Source organism: Ambystoma mexicanum, chromosome 8, assembly GCF_040938575.1.
Source record: "Ambystoma mexicanum isolate Mex_15411 chromosome 8, UKY_AmexF1_1, whole genome shotgun sequence".
Taxonomy (NCBI): Eukaryota; Metazoa; Chordata; class Amphibia; order Caudata; family Ambystomatidae; genus Ambystoma; species Ambystoma mexicanum.
The window spans coordinates 1,070,972,154-1,070,989,819 of NC_090929.1; the positions used below are offsets into that span (position 1 = coordinate 1,070,972,154).

General features: G+C 44.5%; 1 protein-coding gene across 4 annotated transcripts in view; it reads right to left on the minus strand.

The window, feature by feature from the left end:
* Positions 1–17,666, minus strand: part of TUBGCP2 (tubulin gamma complex component 2) — a 704,444-nt gene that overhangs the window by 370,035 nt on the left and 316,743 nt on the right. For all 4 annotated transcript variants that reach the window (XM_069611057.1, XM_069611056.1, XM_069611059.1 and 1 more), the window contains 2 exons: positions 16,898–17,087; positions 5,360–5,505 (listed from right to left, as the gene is read on the minus strand). In XM_069611057.1, coding sequence (XP_069467158.1) covers positions 5,360–5,505; positions 16,898–17,087 — 336 coding nt within the window. The remainder of the gene's footprint in view (positions 1–5,359; positions 5,506–16,897; positions 17,088–17,666) is intronic.

Sequence of the window (17,666 nt, forward strand, 5' to 3'; positions counted from 1 at the left end):
GGCTCAAAGGTAGGACTCTTCACAGTATCTTTATTAGAAAAAAGAAAGAACATCCCTCAACTAGCCCCATCACCACAAAGAGGCTTCCCTATCTTAGAAAGTAAACGTTAAAAGGTACTGGTCAGGATTTATGATACAACACAACACTATCCCCTGTCCCAAACCTAAGCTACTTAACTGGCCCTAGCCACACTAAAGAAAAGGAACTAACATGCTATAGACAAATGTTCTGGCTTGGTTGGTGCGTGACCCCCTCCCACTCTACATGTTTCAAATGTCCTCAGGTTTTCCCAGTGTTTGGGGTTTCTTGCAACAGTTCCAAGATGTATCCAAAGGAAAGTCTTATACAAAGTAGACTTGGCCTTCTTGGTGAATCCCGCTTTATAGTCTGTATTACCCTTTATGCAAAAGTAATGATAGTTTTCCATTTAGACTAACTCCTATGCATAAATGTTCTTAGAAGGTATTCAATTCAAATGAATAGGATGACTTGTAGGCTCCACCCATATGTGCTTGATAAAACTTGCCAGTACACTTCTCCCATGCCTTAACAGTTGGTGTATGTCAGAGGGTAATTTTGACAGCCCTTTAGGATCCTTCCTTCGGACCCACTGCTCGGACAGATTCACACCTAGTTCCTGTTGCTACTTCTCTGGCTCACCCCCCTTTTTTTTTTCTTGGATTCTCTTTTTTATTGTCCTTTTTGGCATAGGAAATGTAAGTTCTCCTTGCTCTGGTCTTCTCCCCTGCCCGGGGTGGCTCTCATGTATACTGGTCTGGTACCCACTTTAGAGCTTTTCTCTTTGTACTGTTTTCCATCGACACTTTTGGCACATGGGACACACTTTCCCCTTCCTTGGGTCTTCTCCCCTCTTCAGGGCATTTCCCAGCCACCTCTGTGGTACATCTTCCTGGTTTCACCCTTCAAGGTGTCTCTCAAGCTTGATTCTCTAGGGATCCTACAGGTGAAAGGGATATCGTTTTCCTTTCGGTACGCAATTGGTCAGCATTTTCAAAGGGCCCCTCGGGCCTCTGGGTGACGAAGTTCTGAACATTCCACGGCTCGCTGTGCAGTTTAACTGCCCGCCTCCCTATGACTCACATGCCGTGTACCTGCTACTCCAGGGTCTTCTCTTCGGCGAGGGGCAGTTGCTCTGCCGGCAGCAATTTCCTCCGTCTTGGGACTCTGAGTCCGTGCTTCAACTGGCAGGGTTTTGCTTCCCGGCACACTGGTCTTCATCCCTGCTGGCAGTAGGACGGCTCTCGGGTAAAAGAACCAGTAGTGTTGCTCCTGCGGAGTGTCGCACAGGCTCTCCGCCACCCACTTACTCTGTAGTGCTGCCTCCAGGCAGTGTTGATTCCTCACGGTAGTGGCGGCATCCGTTCTGAGCATCCTTCTCCCCGCTGACTGGCTTCACATCAGCACTCCTCCTTCTCCAGGTACTGGATTTATTCTTTATACCTCCCACTGGCCCTGGGATTGCGGCTTAAAGGAGGGGTCACCATCCACACCAACCATCTTTAAAGACCCCCAATAAGTATTTCTATTCCCATATAGGCTGAGATCATGGGAGATAAGGGAGATCGTATAGGCAATTATAGCCATTGTACATGACAACCATATAACTCGCTAGTCACTTAATATAGTACCGCACATCAGTACCATCGGTTAGTACCGATTGGAGGAGCACCGGTTCACTACCCTTGTAAGCTCAAAAGCCTCCCGCATTGACGAACACACGTTGCCCCATAACGGATGGGCACACTATGAATGGATTTTGCCAAGTCTTTAGATAACGTTGGCTTTAACTAAACTAGGACCGCGTTCTCTTTACACTACGCAATTGGCGACTAATCTACCTCACGATGCACGTATATACTCTTCACTTCTCAAAAAACGTGTCGCCAGGTCCACGGCCCCACATCCAATATCGCAATATCTGGCTACCCGCCATTGATTGCACACCACGTTTGCCCTTCACTCAGGGTTTGTCACCACCCAGCTCCTTACAAGTGGCATTCTTGTTTCTCGCTCTTGCATCGCCAGGTAAGGCTCATGTTTATACCTTCCTTGCCCCCACAGGCTACACCGTAACCGTGAACAGTGGATTATCCACTCACAACAGCATAAGGGGCCTTCCCCTTCACCAGCTATACTTAACCTGTCTTGGTAAGCCTACTACATCCTCAAGCATCAGCTCATTATACCACTGCCTCGCCACTGGGGCATTTCTCATACTGCATCCTACCTTGAACTAACCATTGCTCTGCTTTTCTTTTTCCTCTTCCTCCCTGTATGCCCTGTTTTACATGTCGTATGTCAACTAACCTCTCATGCTATGGACGATCCCCACACACACCCAACAAGTTGCCAAATCGCCCCATCCATGTCCATGCCTTAATGTTATCACATCCATCATTATGCACTCACTGGGGATAACACATGCATGCAGGACACTTGTCAAATTGAATGTACCATATTTCTGAAAAGCAGCCTGGAAAATGGCCCGAAGGTTACGATACGTGTCGGGGATTTCAACTAAACACCAGCTTATGCTCACTAATCTAGATCTTGCAAACCCTTATTTAGAGAACCTACTCCCATGTCTAGGGCGATTGTATCAGGTCTCATAAGCGCATCCCTAAACTACTGGAACAACGGTCTCCATCATTGGGAACGAGTTCCTGGGAGGCGGGGGGGGGGTGCATGGGAGGGGGTGTGTGTGCCTGTTTTCTGCAATTAGAAACTATGTCCTGATGTAGGCTGGAAGAAAACCGCGATGCCACACATCCTGCCAGGAGCTCCGTCTTGCACTCTTGAAGCTGAAGCTTTACTCCATCCTGACCAGAGGGATCCTGTCTCAGACATTCCCTTTCCGTGAGACAGCAAGGATAGAAGGACTCTCCTACACCTTTGAAGCCTTTGTGTGCTCCCCAATAAATTCATGTACTGTGTACATCACCGAAGCGGGAGCCCTACCGTTCTTCTGGAAACTGGGCCCAGTTATTGGTGCTCTGCTCCCCTGATGCTCGATCTCAAGACTACTGCAACTGATTTATTTCTCATCGAGTAATGATATCAATCCTAGGTTGCATCTTATATGCAGCCTCCCACCAACATCCACTAGAGGTCAGTACACTGACATTTACATGTATTTTTTCTAAACATCCAATAATAGGATGTTCCAATACATAGTTGTTTTTCTTGTGTTCACAGATGAAGTTTCCTCTCATAATGAACGAGGCCTCCCATGAGCTACTGCCTATTTCCTGACTAACACAGGGTTTGGATTCATATATTCAGAAAAGTGATTCATGACGGGTTGGATGCAAGAATAGCCCTATTGAGCCTCTCCACCTATTACACAATTTTTCTGCTACTTTTTATTCTGCAGCCATGATCCCCCATACACTAGCAGGCCTTGTAAATTCTTAAATATCCCACTAGACATGCAGGGCGAGTGCCTTAGTTTACATACTCGACTTGGAGAAATGCACTTGCCCCAAGGTGAATGGTGAAAAAATATTCATCAGTGGTTTTTGTAAAATGGTGCATGTTGCCACAGGCACACTTCATATTTGCTACAATGCTGTCAATCATGTACAGTGAAACCAGTATTTGCCATTTACTGCAAACAAAGTATGTTTGCAGTAAAAGAAAAATATTTTTCCAACAACCCCATACTCGCCAGCTAGGTCGAGTATCATGCAAATGGTACTCGCCCTTCATAAAAACTACTCGGCAAATGCTAGTGGGCTAGTAGATTTTGCAAGCCTCGACTAGTACTTATGATGAAGTTCATCCAATGCCTGTAAGGAATAAAACAGGTTGTATGGTTGAGGATATACACTGTGCTGGATCATAGATGTAGGAAGCAGCCCACTGCCATAGAACACTACTATTTTTGAGTAACAGTGGACACCTGAATTACCACCTAAAGTGTTAAGAATTAGGCGATAACATTGTTAGCAGTCTAAAAACATTTGCGTGTGTGTTTTAGACTTTCCTGTTATGTTGCTTTGAGAATGCTTTACATAACATGATCCCCCTGTGTATTTGTGGTACACACTTGCTTTGTTATGTTTGAATCATTTCAATCTATGCTATAATTCACTTGGAAATATGTTGCTTTAAGCATTTCAGTATTTTGTACAATTCGGCTGTGACTGTGAATTTCTCTTCTTTAAACAGTTCCTTTATATGGTCACTATAGAGTGTTAATACATGTAGCAGTTTGCTTTAGTAAAATTTAGGAGTATGTTGATCTCACACCAGATGACCTTATGTGGTAGATGTATGATTGGCATGGAACAACAGCTTTTTCCAGTTGCAGTAATTGTATAGATACTTCCCATTCCAAGTAATTCTTTTTCAATTCTATAATGCAGAGATCTTTGTTCTGCAGATAACAGATTGGGGACTTGAAACAGGCACAGATGTGCCTTGTGTAGGTGTTAACACTGGGGGCATGAACAGCTCTTGCATTTTATGCAATGTATGCAGCTGACTTCTGCTGCTCTGCCCTATATGAGGCAATTAAGACTTTCCATCTCATGAGAGCAGTGCTGGTGCATGCATGGGTTAACTGAAGGCTTAAAGGTGAAATCAACTCTATTCCATCAGTGAGGCCAAGCGCTGGAGCCCTGCCATCTTCAAGGGCTTCATTTTTCTGCCACTCCAAAACCCACTGCTGGCGACAAGGACCAACAGAACACTGCAAGTGCTAGAAGCCTAATCATCAAAGAGTGGAAGGTTAATGGAACTCTTTGCTAGGCCCAGGATCATCACTAAACTCAGTTTTAGCAACTTTCCAGTAACCTTGAGCTATTAGGCAGGAGACCAAGTAATATATGTACTCATGTTTGGGGGAAATGACTCCGGCCATCGGAGACACTCAGTTAAGTAAGCCACATCATAGTCAAGAAAAGCCCCTGCTACATGAATGCATTACACATTGACCAACACTGCCCCCTATGCTTTTCTATTAACACGGTTGTACCAGCTTTGTTGCAGATTCTCTCTGGGCGCACAGCTCTTCATTGGTTTTAAGGTAAACAACTGCTGGTCTTCTTCTGAGAGACTGTTTCTTTACTTATATGTTTAGTGTGTACGTAAAAATGATTAATTTAAAAAAAGAACATTCAACTCTTCCAGGATGTTCATCTTTATTGATCTGCTTATACTGTGTTATCCTCTGCCTGGTACAAACTGATAAAACCCTCCTTACAAAGTTTGTGCCTTGACTGTTTGTCCACAGCTACGTTTGGGGACCTAAAGGCACCCTGCATTGAGTGTGTGCAGGCCCTAGATCACAGAGTGCTCTAGCAGTGCTCACATACATCAAAGCATATCATTTACCTGTGCTCAAAATCTTGTCGGCCACTTTCTGCAGGAATGAGGGAATTTGCTGTTGTACGATGGTGTACCGCTCATCCCAGTACTTATCATTGTAGTCCTCCTGAATCTTCTCTTTCTGCAGCTCGTGCTCCTCCACCATGAACTCGCTGCAGAACAAACACAGGTTGAGAAAAAAACGCAATGTAAGAATGGAGAACTGAGGAAATGCATTCCCTAAATGAGATGAAGCCTGAATATGACTAAAGGCCAGATCTACCTTTCGCAGGTACAACCCCCACCCCCAACAAAACATTTATGGAGTGAAGGCACATTTTGTTTCTGCCTGTCTCGGCTTGCAACAATACAGCTAAGTCGTGGGGACATTACACTGGTAATCAAATAGGGAGGGATACATATTTGAAATAAGTTTGCAACGTTTACATTGAGAATGTCAACTGATCATTTGTGACTTCGCCACTGATCAACTACATTTCTCTATTCACACCGATGCAAACTGCAACACAGGTGAACAGTTTGGATCGGAAAACTGCATTGGGTGCTAATAGTTGTTAATTTGTAAGCCATACAGATTAATAATTCTGAATTTACAAACAAATATAAAAAAACAGTGATACATAAAACTAAAACAACACAGATGATTGCTCCCACAGCAAACAATCTGCGGCAGAGATGTTCCCTCTGCCACTCCAGTATAACCATACAATTCAGGTTTTAAAAGAGTTCTGCGCTGCAATATGGAATCAAACCATTCGTGTCTACACAATGTGATGCTCATTACGATAAGGAGTGGTGGGGATACGGCATGGGGAGGATCAACTCATGTTCAGAAGTGCAAGTAAGGAATGGAGACCAGATATTGCACAAATAAGGTAGGGTGGTCCGGACCGTTGCTATCTTTTCCATGGTTTCAATGTTGCACATCTTGGCCCACCACAGGTCTAGGGTGGTCTTGTCAGGGGTTTTCATCTAATTGCTATAGTATACCTGCCGGCCATATGGCAATGAGTTATTTAAAAAATAATCTTGCCGTACACACCTTTTGCTGTGCTTCCAAACTCGGACACAGCCATTTTAAAAATCATATTGCAAGACAAAAAAGGTTGCAATTACCAAATTGAATTGAACCCTTTTCCTTAATGTGCTATACTGATCCAACTCCAATGAAACAACAGCAACTGGGGTAAAGTGGACAGCAAAATCTCATTGCCCCGGACAACAGATTTACACTAAAGAAAACAGTGTTACTATCTGTTAGTTCGAAAGTCCTAAACTGTCACTCTGAAAACGTTACCTATACAAAGGTAGTCCCCCACATTTTTTGTTAAAGGGGGGGGGGGGCAGTGTCCAAAAAACGGGAGACAAAATTAAAGCACTATACTTGAGACAAGACAACAGACTTCCCCGCTCAATATCTAAACAGGCCTAGCACGGTGATATATATAGATATTCATAATTGTAAATTTCACCTTAAGGTTGGGTGAGCCCTATTGATCTCATATACTTTGTCAAGGCAACAAAACCGTATCATTCATACATACACACTAAAACATTACCGTTTTTTAAATAAGTCCATATAAATGTATTCATTATCAAGACCAATTTAACAGTTTAAAAAAGAGAGAGAGTAAGACACCATGTTCAATAACTAATATATCATCTTCTCAATCAATTCTTAAAAACAATCTCATCTGCATGGGGTTGGTTTACATAAATGGATACCACTATAGATATTTAAGCAGTTTATAGATAGACTTTCTCATTTGCCAAGCCTGTTGTCATGTGTCGACATGTTTCGGCCTACTATGGAGATTTGAACACTATCCCTAGTGTCTATACACCCAATTGTTCTTTTTGGCCTTCTTCAGGACAGACAATTTCTTTCCGAATGGTGGTCACCTCTTTCAGAATCCCACGTGACAGGTTTTAGCAAATTCTAAAAACAAAAATGTTCTGTATGTTTGTTTTTAGAATTTTGAATATCACCATGCTAGGCCTGTTTAGACTCTGAAAACGTGCCATCGTGATTTTTGCATTATGCCTGACTGACATCTAAACTTTTCCCTGGTGTGTCCTAATCTGGTGCTTCATCAGGGCCTGTTAGAGAGATTTTGCTCAAGTCCTCTGTTGGGGGCTTAGGAAGATGAACCGTAGAAAGGGTTTCTCTGAAATGATTCTCAACTCTCTCAATGGTAGTTTTGGCCGAGCAGTTAAGCTTCCCTATTAGAAGTGGGAAAGGGTGGTAGTAAAGTGTAGGCTACACACACATTAAAGTATAGAAATTGCAGGGTTAATAGATTGTGCGCTGAGACTCGGGATATCTAATAGGATTTTTTTGTATTTGTACGATAATAAACTGAGGACAGCTGCAATTGACATGGAACTGAAAGGCTACCCCAGCCAATCACACATAAAATAGCAGTACAGTAGTTTCACAAGTACACGCTGTACTCAGAATGTAATAATGCAAGCAATTGCACTCTTCAATATAGAACAAGTTTATTTGAATCTTTAATGTCTTTTTGCATTGACACACATTAAATGTGTTCTATATTGAAGATTGAAATTGCTTGCATTATTACATTCTGAGTACAGCGCGTACTTGTGGAACTACTGTACTACACACACCAACTCACAATACAGGAAAGTCCACAGCCTATATTGCTAAAAATATTCTTTATTTATAAACCTTTTAATCAAGAAATATTGCAGTAGGTACTGTGACAAACCTAGACAATTCGACCCTTCTCCCCACAGGGGAGCCACCCCCTGTGAGGCTAGGGAGGTGAGCCTTCTCCGCAAGACCCTCCCTAGAGGTTTGGGCAAGTGGGACCTCAATGGGAGTGACTCTCCTCTTGGGGACAAGGACTCCCAGTCCAATGCGGGCCTCCCTAAACGAACGAAATGGGCTGCCTACATGGGACTTGAAAAAATGTGTTCTCAGATTTTAACTACAAATACCAGTGATCCTCCTTCCACCTGTTGGTTTCAGGTAATGCTGGGTTTCATCTGAACACCGCAGTCAAGGAAGGACACCGCTTTTTTTGATTTAATTACATACTTAAACACAGTAAGAACTGTGAATGGAGGAGGAGAAAACACGATAAGCAGAGGCGAGCCTACGTGAATACGTCCTGGAGGGGCAGTGCTACAGGAAGCCACGCAGCCAGCAGTAGCGTAGCTGATGCGAGACCCGCCAGCTGGAAGCTACGAGGCGGGTATGTTTACCAAGAAAGAGATTCCTGTCAGGAACAGAACCAAGATGGAAGAGAAGCATCTTCCCTGGTGGCGCAAGTAGAGAACAGTGTTGGGCCGGGCGCACAGCAAACAATGCCTACACCAGGAGAAAGAAAGGAATCAGAGTACCCGAGCTCCACACAGCGAGTGCCGGTGTCAGTGAGATGAGCATGAACAGGCGCGCAAACGCTCCCACGTTAGGATGCCAGCGAGGGCTGTAAACCTTGGGCTAAAAAAATGCCAAAGCCATTCATGATACTAGAAGCTGGGAAACTAGAACGGGCACAAGACCCAGGTAAAACAGAGTGAAAGAGATACGAATATTGCATATCAAGGCTGGAGAAGCCGCCAAGAGCCTGAAAGTCTGAAAGTAGAATGGACACGCAACCCAAGTAAAACAGACTGAAAGAAATACAAACACTGTATTTGAAGGCTGGGGACAGCACTCACAGTAAAACAATCTAAGACAAACGTATGAGCACACCTCCTGTGAACCAGGGAGTGAAACGTTTTCTATCAAGGCTGGGGAAGCCGACAAATGTATGAGATTAATTGGACTAAGAACCAATAACCCTACCAAAGAGTCACGTAGCTTTGGAGAGTCCCAATGTTAAAAATGGTGCGATACAGAAAAGTATATGTAAAGTGATCCTGGAGGGATTTAACCAGTGATAACAGCTGGAAAAAAAAGAGGAAGAAAAAGGTGCCCTTTTCCAAGGGGGCTAGGGGGATGAAGAGATACCAGTCTAGAAAACATTTATAACTTTTAACCAAAAAACTGCCTACGATGACTGTGCGTTGTGTAAAGACATCCTAAAGGAACTGTGAGACTGATAAATCCTCTGAGATCTGGGCAAGGCAGAAACCCATTCTGAGGCCATTGAGCAAGACTCCCTTTTCTTTGTGGTTAGATTTACTAAAGTGGTAGGGCCAGTTAGAAACTAGGAATCTGGACTCAGGACTCCATGTTGGACTACGACAAGCGCCCTTCTTCTTTTGTTTTAGTAGGCAGGGTGCTTCCCTGATAGCGATAGGGCCAGTTAGGTATTGTTCTTTTTATTTCAATAAATCAATATACAACATGGCCCATTGTAGTACGAGCCTTTCTTCTAGTGCGCCACAGAAATTTAAAACAGAAAATAATAATATAATAGCAATAAAGTTTCTCTTAAACACCCAAATAACAATCTAAACAAGTATTCAACACATGCTTGCAAGTAACACTTTTAGATATGATTAAATAGCCACGTTTAAATAGTTCAAAGTTTGCCTACCTGAATACATTCAGACCCTGTAAAGGGGCAGTTCCTAGAACGAAGGACCGCAGGAGAAGTCCGAGGGCAAGGAAGGGAGGCACCAGGTATGGATTCAGAGTCTAAAGAACCAAAAGGTGTGCAAAAGACTGCTGTGCTGGCAAGAAAGGGTCCATTGTTGGAGGGTGCATAATTGGTTTAGGACTTTGGGATATATACGTTTGGGATATATAGGTTTTATATAGGTTGCAGTTGGAGTTCCAGGCAGAAAGGTCTGCAGATGAAGGTCCTGGCAAAGGTAAAATAGAACCAGTGATGTCTACAAGGTTAGTGGGCCCATAATAGACAACCATTATGCTTATGGACCGAAGAGCAGAAGTAGGTTGCACCAATACAGAGCCAGTGGTACATGTCTGAGGATACTGCAATCGAGACGAAGGAAAGGACACAGCTGCAGAGGTCCAGTTTAAGGAATCCAACGATGGAGCAAGAACTTTGAACACCAGCAATAATGCTGTTCAGGATCCAGCAGGGGCTTACATCTCCTGGCAGTATTTTTACTTCACTGGTCGTGCAAAGCTCATCAGTTTTTGGGGAACTGACAAGTCCCTTTGGGGCACTGATAAGTGTCTATGGCCATCAGTGCATGAGAACTCTGTTCTACATGGCAACATTCGCCGTTTATTTTTTCTGCAAACTCCACCTTACAGTGAAGTGTAGTAGGCACACAAAGGGTCCCCGTCGCTTTGTTTTTCACAAATGTTGTGGTTACTAACTTGATGTGTCCAAGACTGGCTGGTGGCAGCAGATACCTTTGTACGTTTTTCTTTTTTGTTGCCTCGTGCACTTTTGTATTGCCGAGATTAATGCCAAATAGATTACCATACACTCAAAAATAGCTGGGCCATGAGATTTGTGTCAGTCCTTTGGCCATCTTGTTGTTTGGACTTCTTCCTGTTGTCAAAGAGCAATAATTGCAATGTAAGGAAAGCCCTTTCCTGGGAAAAGCTTCCGCCTTCCTAGGCAAAGTGCCTGTATGTGTGGGTGGTGGATGGTGGGCTGGCACGGTCTTGTCCCAGTCCACACTCATGTCAAGGTCTATCTGTTTCAAGGTAGATGTGTTGGCCAGACTGTCCAAAATTGGACAGCCCCTGCCAGTTTGAATGGGGCAGATCCTTACTATTGGGGGGGGGGGATAGGCGGCAACTCCTGCTCGATCGTAGATAAAAGGAAGATTCCTGCAGTCATTCTTCAGGTTGCTGAAGACAAGTCTGCTATGTAGAGGAGCATCCTGCTGAATACCCGCCACTCGTCATTGGCACTTTCTACTACCACCATCCCAGCAAAGCCCTGCTCCTTTGCTGATCTCCAGAAAGCATTAATCAGTGCTTCAACCCCTCAACTGGTGGGAACAACCAGTCTCGATCCCTGCTCAAAGATAGTTTTCAGAACCTTCGGAAGTGTCCCGGAACCATCCTATGGGCTGATCAGCTTCTTCCAGGGGTCCTCTGAGGTAGTCACCAGAGTGGTGGTCCAGTAGAGGTGTTCCGTATCCAGAACCAATCCATCGGAGCACGGAACTGAATTAGCCAGACCCAGACACCTCATGCAAAAAGTGACCCCTGCACTCAAGACCTCTGGACTTCCTTCATCGAAACCAAGGTACGAGTATAGGGGGCCCCGCGATTTCAGGGACTTTTACGGTGGTCCCTGAGTGAATCTGAGTACAGGGGGGTGAGAAAACATACCTGTTTTTACCCCACCTACCTCCATAGGGTTTAACTGGCACAAAGTCCTTCCCCAAACCTCTCCCGTACTGAACTGTGAGCGCTGTAGTTCTGGTCAAGGATCCACCCTTAGGCTTCCCCTAAGGTGGATGGATTGGGAGCGGGTCTGCTTACGTTTTCTTACATTTTTTGTCAAGACTGAGAAGGTTACAGACTGCCTGTTGGCTTTGCCAATTTTTGTTCAGACTCTTAGAAAGACTCAGCTTTCTCGAGAGAACTGCATTGTGACCTGTGACTAAGGACGTTTTAAGGATTAGTGCCTTCATTTATAAGGCTTTGTATGGCATTTCTAAAATCTTTATTTTCAGCATATTAATTCTCTGATGATTCCTTGCCATCTTTTTTTTCTTTTATTATTTACTTTCTTTACTATTCTACAATATTCTAAAACTGCTCTAAGGGTATAATTAAAGTTTAATACTGATGCTCTTAGCAGTGCACTCCAAAGTGAATGTGTAAATACGAACAGTGAATGTGTTTGTATGTTACTTATCTGCGTTCTTTCATTGCTAAGAGTTTGTCTAAGGTCTTAATAAATAACTATTCTCAATACATTCTGCCACACTTGCATTATTTAGAGGGCTCTCTATGTGCTCAGTCACACTACCTAGATAGAGTTTGGCTAGACATTAGTGTCTTTCCCAGTTCACCAGAATAGTGTGGCCTCTCCGATTCTGTCCTTAGGGCTGATTCTGAAAATCTATTTTAGCACTTAATAGTCACGAAGGCATAGGCGCAATATAAGGTGGACACAGAAGTTAGGGTTTAAAAGCTATACAGATTTATTTGGGACCATTACACTGGTGGGTCAAGTAAGAAAAACATAACTCAATAACAGGATGTCTTTGCCTTAGGGTTCAAACAATATTCTATGGGTTTCGTAATCCTCAATCTGGGGATCCTTTCCTGGGATATATTGCTGTTTCTTAGTGTCAGAGATGAGTAGTGCATACAACTCCTACTCCGCTCCACACTAATTTACTTTATTTGGCATTATACCTTTAGCACACAGATCCGTCACAAGAATAATACATATAATTATACATATCAACCAGATACTAAACTTGCAGCACTGGCCCAATCAAAGATGAAAGAGGAACAGCCCAACAGCTGAGGCCTCCTTCACCTCTTAAGGTAGCACAGACTGAGTGTAGGCTATATAGTTCAGGACAGGGTTGAGGAGGCACAAAAGCAAGACAAACAACAATAGTGGTAAGGTATCATAATAAACAACTGTCCAACCAAGGTTCTATAAAAAAGGGTATTTTAATTAAGCTAACAAACACAAACTACTAAATAACAAAGGTAAGCAAAGGGAATGCAGACATTGGAATAAAAGGGCAACCTGGGTTAAAAACAGGGGTGCACAGGCACTGATTTTAGCAGCAAAAGATATTGGCGATGTCCTTGAAAAGTTGGGGACTGGGGGGCTTACGGGTCACTATTGCCCTTTAAGCCAGGCCAAGGGAACAGAAATACAATCAGAACTTGTATTCTTGGTTTACAGGCATCTCTACATCAAATGGGGGTCTGGGTGCATTTGGCCCCGAGTCAGGGAGCGGCGTTAAAAGGATCCAGCGAAGCAGTGACAAAAGCTTGCAGGTCAAAGACACTGGGAAAGGACAGGCGATATCTTGATGGAAGTACTGGAAGACACGTTAGCCTCAGGTGCGGAGAGGCAGAGACTTGCCTTTGGCAGTGAGCAGGCTCGACTGGCTCAATACAACGTTGTGGTGCTGCAGCAGTGAAGGCTTGAAGCTTGAAGATGCTGGTAAGACAGGAAGGGGCAGGGGGTATCAAGTTGGGGACGCTAAAAGACTTGCAGTTCTCGCATTCTGAAACAGGAGAGCTACAGCGTCGAGCAAAACTCAGATGCGGGAGGTAGTTGTGCGTCAAAATCAAAGAGGACACCAGAGGTTCCCTCACAGCAGAATCAACAGCGTTGAAGGTGCCCCAACTGGCATTGAGGTGGTTCGGAGAGGCAGAAGTCACACCCTTGATTCTTTGGTTGCAGAGGCAACCAGCCCAGGCTCACAGAGGCAAGGTGAGCAATTTCTTCTTCCGCTCCCCAACCAGGGAAGGCATTCCACAAAACTCATTCACTCAGAGTCTTGGGGTTTTGAGTGTCCCCAAACCTCTTTGATCTATATGCTATGGTCCTCTGCTTCTCGCCCTCGGCTCCTGGGAGATCCTTGCCTGTGTCTCGGGCCCCAAATGGACCTGCAAGCTAGGACTGGATAGCGATAGGTTTTCAGGTATAGGCCATACTAAGCTAGGCTCCAGAGCTGGTCACCGGAGCTTCTCTACAGGTTGGTTCTGTGTGCCTCCTCCACCGGTCTTGGGGTCCAGGTTCTTGTCCCCAACACCCTGTCTTTGTCGACTCACTCGACCAGTCTCATGGTTGAGTGTCTAAGGCAACCTCCCCTGCCATTCCTGTCCTCTGCACTTTTTCATCAACACCTTCTGTAACCCCCCCTAAATGCTTGCCAAATACTTAAGCTTGCACCCCTTTTCAACTCCCGCCTGCAGGCTGTAGTGTGCCTGCTTTGTCTCAATTTCTTCAGCCTCTTTGCTGATATTCCTCCTCTCCTTCTCCTCTCTTCTCTTCTCCTCCTCCTTTTCCCCTCTGTCACCGCCGCCTGAACACGTGCCTCCACCTCACCCTTGATATCTCCACCAATCTGTTCCTAGACACATTTCTCCATCAATGTTACTTCCAAACTCCTCCTGAATAAATTCCTCCTCTACTCCCTTGAACTCATCTCTTCAGCCTCTTTAAGACTTCCTCCTTCCTCTCCTCCTGTTGCTCTCTGTGCAGTCACCTTCTAGGCTTGAAAGAGGATTGCTAAAGACATACTTTCTAGAGACTTCAATGACACCTGTGCTGCCTCCATTACAAACTAATCAATTGTCTATGAAGGTTGACTGGCATGTTGTAATTCCATTTCCTTACGGTCAGAAGCTGCTGCAGCACATCCCAGCACTCTGCGTTAAGACACGGTTAGGTTCAGCCGAATATGCCAACTAAGAAATTGAAGGTCTCTGGGTGCATGATTGTCAGCACATATTCATACCATACAGAGATTCATGTGTTTCCCAGATGCTACTTCTTATGCTGTGATCCTAGCTTCGCAGGAAGGTCTTGGTGAACACTGCCCCCCTGCCGGCCTTAGTGCTATCATGTGTGAGATGGGGATCCTGTACCTGCCGTATAGCCAAACTGAAAGGTGAGCTGGAAGGTTTTACATTAATCAACCACTGCTAATGTTCTGGGAACCCTCAATTCCATTGTTTTTCAGTCTCCCAAACCATTGAAGAAGGGAGAAGACCATGTGCAAATCAGGCTTGGTCTTGCCCCAAAAGGGACAGTCCAGCCTGAACGGCAAGGTCACAACATCTGCACAAGACCACAATCAACTCCAGATATGTTTCAGACACATTGGGCATCTTCAGGGAGATGTAGGTTAGGTCACTAGCCACAGCAGACTCAGGACCAATATTAAACGTTGCAGGTATCAACCTTTGGGCATGGTTGTACCACAGAGGGTCTTGAGTTTTAGATTTATTTCAGGTATACTGATCCCTTTTAAAGGGTCAGCAACGTCCTGCTCCTCTGCCAACAAACAAACTGGGCCAATGGTAGGGTAGGCATGGGAATCCACTCAAACTACACCGCAGGCACAGCATCACATAGCAGTTGGCAGCACCTCACACCATGCATCAAGCAGGGGACATCACCACAGCTATCAGAACAGCCCATCAAAAAGTGAGTGGCAGTCTTCAGTGATGCCCGGAAGTCATCTTGTTGTTGACAAAAACAAGTGTGGACACCACAACCTGTAAGGGTACACCATCTTATTGGCCCCTGAATCTGCCACTCAACCAGGTCCACCTCCACAGGATGGGATATGGCCAGCCAGGGGCAAAGAGTGGTCTAAAGCAGTAGAAATCAATATGGAGGCTGTGCCGCTGGACCCACAAAGAGCCTGTGTTGGAAGAGCACAACTTTTAGGCCTGCTACATGGGTGCCGTGAATAAAGGAACCTCAAACAAAAAGGCAGAGGGTAGGACTTAAAAAATAAAATACGTTAGTACCCCAATGGCCACTAGAAAGGTACAATGGGCTACCAATGCAGTAAATTGGCCTGCATCCCTGGAGAAGCCAAAACTACATAAGAGCTGCCACCAGACTATCCCCAAAACCAATGACAGGTGATTTAAACACACTGGGGCACCAATTGGGTGTTTAAGAAGCACCCCTCGGACTGAGAGACTTATTGGCAACCCAGGAACATATAATCATGCATGAAAAAGGGTTACAATGGCAGGGGTCTGTCCACCACTGACCACAAGAAATAGGTCAGTGATCCAAACATATAAATAGTGAAAAACAAAAAGGTAAAGTGACCCTAAAAGGTGAACCTATAATGCATATCATTGAAACCTGTCTTTTAGAAAAAAGAACACAGGAGTTCTACAGCAGCTGGGGAGGGCAGGAAGGTCTTTGATGGGGGGAGGGAACAGGCAAGCTCTGTGGTTGGGGGGAAGAGGAACAGTGATGTCTGTGGAACGGGGTAGTGTGGGTGTATGGCATGGGGACAAGGAGAGGTCTGCGGCATTGGAGAGGGTAGTTGTGTTCTGTGACAGTGGAGGGGGAAGGTAAGGTCTGTGGCAACAAAGAGCAGATGAGGGCTGGTCAAGAAGCAAGGCAAAGAGCAGCCCAAGTGCGGTATGCAGCACAGCAGGTAAGGTGTGTGACAATAGTGAGAGCAGGTGAAGTCTATAACAGTCAGGGGGGATATTGCAGGTGAGGTCTGTAGCAGGAGTGGTCTGTAGAAGGGGGATGAGAAAGTGTTGTGTGCAGCAGGCAAAAAGTGTGCTAAGTTTTCAACAAAGTTGCAGTGTCCATCAGTAGAAAGCAAGTATGGTAAGGTTCATAGAATCCCAATGGGGGGGCACCTTTATCACCTTTACATTGAACACTTTGTCAAAAATATTCTTGGTTCTCAACTGCTTTCGGGTTCTACGATCTGTTTTCCTCTACTTTCATACTGCATGCATTGTAACCTCATTGCTCTCCAATTCCACATGCTTTGGACTCATTTGTTTCAATATTTGATTAAGCGTTTCCACTACTGTAATATCCCAGGTTTTGGCCTTCTCTACTGTTGAATTTTATGCTTTCTTAACATCAAAGTCTACATTGTATCCACTGTCCTTCTCTGCCATCACATTCTATACATTCTATCCCTCATCTATTTTACCTGTACGGATCCACAATCACTCCACGGTACACCCACTTTTCCAGGATTTCAAAGTATGGCCCACTAGCAGCCTTGGTTAGGTACAAGCAGAGTTCTTGAGCCTGGCTGTCCCCAGTGTAACCAAACGTTCGATCATGAAGAAGGCTCAGTGTGGAGCCTCCCATACAGGCCCCCTTGTCCAGGGAACTGGCTGCAAGAGAGAAAACACATTACCAGTAAAAAGATTTATAAAATATCAAATGTATGTAGTTTATGCTTTAAAAATCTGGAGCAAGTATAGCCTGATGCTTAATCCAAGGACACACAGAATACAAAGTATCGGGGTAAGCATTACTGCAAGCGATTTACTGCAACATTTCTCGACTGAACATTGATCGATACACGGCAACGACAACACACTGAGCAGTGATCTAAAAATCGCGTTTGGAACATAAACTAAGCATTTCCGCAAGTGTTCTGCTGAATTAGTGTTCGTATAAACACTGCTTTTAAAAGAATAGGGGTGACATGAACTAAGCCCAACAACACAAGCTCCATGCCTATTTTAAAGTAAAATCTCCAATATTCTAAATATCTACTGTATTCTCTACAGATAAGTTAAAATGTTGCTATACAAACTTGGGGGTAAGAGGACTTTGTTTCAAAATCAATGCCTAGGGCTCCAGCCCGCTGTATGATCAACAACCATGCAGAATTAGGAGCAACAGTGTAATGAGAACAGCAACAATATATGCACAAGATAGTTCATGAACACACATTGCATGGGCGG